The 5,376-nt window shown below is 49.2% G+C and overlaps 1 protein-coding gene across 1 annotated transcript in view; it reads left to right on the forward strand.

Annotated features, from left to right (window-relative positions):
* Positions 1 to 307: 307 nt before the first annotated feature.
* UBE2G1 (ubiquitin conjugating enzyme E2 G1) overlaps positions 308 to 5,376 on the forward strand; it is a 109,302-nt gene continuing 104,233 nt past the window's right edge. Inside the window, exon 1 of the mRNA XM_003799047.3 lies at positions 308 to 713. Within this exon, the coding sequence (XP_003799095.1) occupies positions 668 to 713 (46 nt within the window). The 5' untranslated portion in view covers positions 308 to 667. The remainder of the gene's footprint in view (positions 714 to 5,376) is intronic.

Consider the following 5,376-nt stretch of genomic DNA (forward strand, 5'->3'; position numbering starts at 1 on the left):
GCATACCATATGTGCAGTGTTAGAGGGCTGTCGGGTGCTTGCCAATAACCAGACAACTACCATTTCTTTTGGACCCTTCGCTCGCAGACCACCTGCTTCAACTCGCGGGACAGTTTGACCCTCCGTGACCTCTTTGTCATGGCGTCCGCAGGGCGTCTACCAGCGAAGGCTTCCGCAGTCCGCTGTGTGTCGACCTTCCCAAAATGGCGGCGACGGGAGAACTGCGTGCAAGGGGCGGGATTCCGCCGCCGGGGGCGGGGCAGGGAGGCAGAGGGGTCGGGTTAGCAGGCGGGTCGCTTCGGAAGTCGGCAGGCTCTGCGCGCCTGCGCGGAGCGGCCCTGAGCGCAGTGAGGCAGTGGCGGGGAAGGCTCCGGAGGGGCCGACGGGCGGGTTGAAGGAGGGAAGCGGGCGAGCGAAGTCCCAGAGCGCGCCGCGGCGGCCCGGGTACCCTCCCCTTCCGGGCGTGTGTCGCTGTGAGAAGAGCTGAACCGAGCAGACCCGCAGAGGCAGCGAGGCGCCTCTACCACCGCCCCAGCCCGGCCTCCCTCGGCTTCGGAGCTCCGTCGTGGGGCCCAGGTTCCTCAGCACACCCAGCTCCAGCTGTCCCCAGAGCCTGTCCTTAGCCTTTCAAAAGTCCCGGCGCCAGCCCGGGCCCTTGGCGGGGAAGATGACGGAGCTGCAGTCGGCACTGCTACTGCGAAGACAGCTGGCAGGTGAGCGAGCGGGCGGCAGGGCGCCGGGCCCGGCCGCGATCGCTGCCGGGTATCACCTCCCCTCCTCCTGGGCTGGTGGCTGGACGGCCGAGAGGGACCGGGCCTGTGAGGGTGGGGATCCTGGGGCTCTGGTCCTGGCCCGGCCCAGTACTTGGCTGGCTCTCGGAGGGCATTGGGGGCGGGGACGCGCGTCCCAGCTTTAGCACTCGGACTGGGCCTGGCGTCCTGGGGGTCGAAGAGGAGGTTGTCCCCTCCCCCACTGTTCGGTGGGACGTTGCGGGGGAGGGGCCGTGGGTGGTCTGGCGGGGCCGCCCTCGTTGGAGGGGCGGGTCCTGGGCTCAGGTGCGGCGGCCTCCGCCGGACCCCGGGGGCAGGCAAGAGCGTCTGGGCCCGGCACGCTGCGAGTCCCGGTCTCCGCTGTCTGAACTGGAGGTGGGCAGCGGAGGGCAAGAGTGGGCGAAAGGGACTGGCCCTTGGCCATATAGGTGAGGCGCGCAAAACTTCTCCCCGGGTATTGCTGGGTCTGTGGAGTTGTGGCCGATAACAAAAGCGCCGGCCTTGGCGGCCTCGGCGCGGGCGCGCGGGTGTCTTAAGAACCTGGCGGGGTGCGGGACGCCGCCTCGCCTGCCTCCGCCTGGCACGGGCTCCGGCTGCGCCGCCTGGCTGGGGGAGGGTAGGAGCGGGCGAGGGGAGAGCCGCTCGCTGGCCGGCTCGGGGCTTTGTGCTCGCCGCGATTCCGGCTCCTGCTCAGGCCTGCAGACCCCCAGGGCTGCGCCCGCCAGCTCGGGCTAGGACCGCAGCCGGGTCTGCCTCCCCAGAGGTGCCTGTGTCCCCCTCCCCCATTGTCCCGGCCTCCGGCCGTTTGTGGCTTCCAGGTTGACTTTTTAGGGGGTTGGCTCCTACTCTTGCTAGGACTGGGTGAGCGGAGCATGCGCTCTGGAGAGGTACGTGTGCGGAGTGGAAGGGGGGAGGCGGGTTGGTGGCTTCACAATGCCTCCCCACGTGCTGCCAGATTTAAAGAGAAATGAACCAGCAGTTACCCCTGCTGTCCAACGCCCAGCGTGTGTCACTCTCAGTTCAGGCGACTTCCCACTCCCTGCTTTAAAGCCAACAGCTCTTAGCCCTCTGCAGAAGCCAAAGGCTGGAATGATGAAACGTGATAATTTGAAATAGATAAACTAAGAGTTCGAGGTGTTAGTTAAGTCACCTTTATGACTTCTTAAGGGAAAAGGTTGTCAGGGGCTCTTACAGATTGTATAACTAGATTTATTATTAGACTATGAGCAAGCAGGTTTGGACAAGTACTAAAGTTCTCGATGCTCAGGGGGAGTGACTTGAAGTGAATGGAGAAATTCTAATACTACAGCACATCACGAAAAATGTATTGGAAAAGCAATGAAAGATTACCTTTATTGCATCTTATATTTGAAAAACACACCCTTTCTAGGTACTTTTTTTTGTTTTATAGGAATAAATTAAGATTTTTTTTGTCTCTTTAAGAATTCCTTAATCAGAATAAGGTTCTATTTGGTGAACTATTACACAGTATTAAAATACTAAATCAGGGCTTGGCGCCTGTGGCTCAAGTGACTAAGGCACCAGCCACGTACACCCAATGTGGCGGGTTCGAATCCAGCCTGGGCCCGCCAAACAACAATGACGGCTGCAACCAGAAAATAGCCAGGCGTTGTGGCGAGTGCCTGTGGTCCCAGCTACTTGGGAGGCAGAGGCAGAAGACTCGCTTGAGCTCAGGAGTTGGAGGTTGCTGTGAGCTGAGATGCCACGGCACTCTACCCAGGGGGACAGCTTGAGGCTCCTGTCTCAAAAAAAAAATACTAAATCAGGATTAAAACAGGACTCAATTATTACATAATGGAAAAGATAAAGTAAAAGGTCTAAAACAAGTCACACCGTAAGTAAAATATGAGTAATGACAGTGTTAGCAGTAACACTAAGTCAGAACTTAATTTCCTTCCCATTTGTGAATCATCTCTAGATTTTGATGGTGGCTTGGTTCAGTTTTGCACTTTTTGACAAGATGAATCCCAAATATTGATAAAACATTTCCCAGAGCTCTTTGTTAAAGGTTGGCTTTCTCATAGGGTACACTAAAGTATACTTTTTTTTTTGAGACAGAGTCTTACTATGTCACCCTCGGTAGAGTGCTGATGTGTCGCAGCTCACAGCAACTTTAAACTCTTGGGCTTAAGCGATTCTCTTGCCTCAGTCTCCAGAGTAGCTGGGACTAAAGGTGCCCGCCACTAAAGTATACTTTTAAGGTAGAGCAGAGAGAAGGATTTAATTTGCTATTTTTGAGACTTCATTATAAAGTTACTTAGCTGCTGCTGATTGTTTTCTTGACTTTTTTTTGAGACCCAGTCTCAAGCTGTTGCCCTGGATAGAGTACTGTGGCGTCATAACTCACAGCAACCTCCAACTCCAGCTCAAGTAATCCTTTTGCCTCAGTTTTTCTATTTTTAGTAGAGACAGGGTCTTCATTTTTGCTCAGGCTGGTCTCCAACTCCTGAGCTCAAGCAATCCACCAGCCTCAACCTCCCGGAGTGCTAGGATTACAGGCATGAGTCACTGCACTTGTCCTGTTTTTTTGACTTCTTGACTAGAAACAATGGACTTTTCCTAATATTTTCTTAAATTTTTGGAGGATTTTATTTAACATGATCAAAATGTACAAAATAGTAGTCTAAGACAGATTAATGGTAATGTAAAAGTACTGTGCATCTCTGAAAGATTTGATAACTACACACAAAAATAAAGGTCTTGTTTTATTTTAGTATGTTGTTTGAGTTTTGTGGTTCTTAAAATAGTGAAAATAGGAAAGAATGGTAACATGTAATTTTTTCAAATCATTTGTAGTGAACTTTTGGAAGGTTTGATGATAATGCTTTAAAAATCTTGAAATGTCTATAATCCTAGTCCTCTGGGCGGTCAGGGTGAGTGGATTGCTTTAGCTCACATGTTCGAAACTAGCCTTAGCAAGAGTGAGACCCTGTCTCTCCCTAAAATACAAAAACTGAGGCAAGAGGATCGCTTGAGCTCAAGAGTTGGAGGTTGCTGTGAGCTGTGATGATGCCACGGCACTCTATCCAGGGTGACAACGTGAGACTCTGTCCCAAAAAGAAAAAAAAATCTTGGAATTTATTGAACTGGGCAGATAAACACACCTGTAATTCTAGCTGCTAGAATTCCAGAAACATAGAACAACAATGGCCAACAATGACTATGAGTATTCATTGCCCCTAGTCTACCAAACCTTAAGGATTTTGATTCATTATTTGGAAGAATTTATTGTTGTGTTTTTGTTGGTAACTGTAAAAAAGAACCTGGTTACTTTCAGAGTAAAATGGTTCCTTATGTTGTAGAGTCTCTTACTCTTGGCACTACTGATGTTTTAAGCTCATTATTGTTGTGAGGCCTATATTGTGTATTATGGAATGTTTAGCAGTATTCCTGGCCTTTATCCACTAGATGCCAGTAGTATACCCCTTCAATTGTGACTGTCAAAAATGTCTCCATTGCCAAATGTCACGTAAGGAACAGAATCACCCCAGCTTAAAAATTACTGGGTTAAGGTTTTTAGTGTAGTAGACTGTTATAGCTATTGTGAAGGAAGAACACCTAACAGATTCATGAAATCAGATAGGTTGTGTATTTCTTTATGGATATTATTAGACTATGACTTACTCCTTGGCAAATTCAGGTAGTGATGGTTCAGCTTTTATAGTGCTTTATGTTACACGATAAGAAATCCTCCAGCACAAGAGATAAGTTTTTGGTTTTTTTTTTTTTAGTTTTTTCATTGAAAAAAAAATGGAGTGCAGGCATGATTACAGCTCACTGCAGCCTCGGACTCCTGTGCTTAAGCAGTGCTCTTTCCTCAGCCTCTGTAGTAGCTAGGAATACAGGCATGTTGTTATGCTTGGTAGTTTGAATTTTTTTTTTTTTAGACATTCTCAGTCTGTTGCTCATTGTAACTCACAGCAACCTCAACTCTTGGGCTCAGGCTATCCGCTTGCATCATCCTCCCTAGTAGCTGGGACTACAGGTGCACCCCACGACACCCAGCTAGTTTTTCTATTTTTATGTAGAAATGGGATCTCCCTCTTGCTCTGGCCACTATCATGCTTGTGAGCTTAAGCGATCCACCGCCTTGACCTCCCAGAGTGCCAGGATTACTGGTGTGAGCCGCAGCACCCGGCCTTGAAATTGTTTTTGTAGAGACAGAATCTCTCAGTATTGTCTAGGTTCGTTGCAAATTATCTTCCCCCCTTTGGCCTTCCAAAGTGCTGGGATTACAGGTGTGAGTACCTGGCCAATTTTTTAAAATGGTAGAATATGGACTGGTTAAAAATGTAAAGAGTACAGAAAGTATAGTCTTTCCAACCCTGGCCCCATGTTCTTTTTCAAGAAAGCATCCATCCTCAAATTTGTGTTTCAGATGTTTATATATGGACTGATGTTTACTGAGGACTAACTTCTACTAGACACTGTGCCGAATACTTTATATAATAATCTCATTTAATCCTCTCAATAAGAAAGTAGAGGCGTAGGCTAAGTAACTGACTCATGCTCACACAGGTGCTGTTAGTGGTGCTGTTAGAATCAGGACCTTCTTATTTTAGTAACTTTTTTTTTTTTTTTTTTT

Source organism: Otolemur garnettii, unplaced genomic scaffold (genome assembly GCF_000181295.1).
Source record: "Otolemur garnettii isolate 467f Iridium unplaced genomic scaffold, OtoGar3 scaffold00145, whole genome shotgun sequence".
Taxonomy (NCBI): domain Eukaryota; kingdom Metazoa; phylum Chordata; class Mammalia; order Primates; family Galagidae; genus Otolemur; species Otolemur garnettii.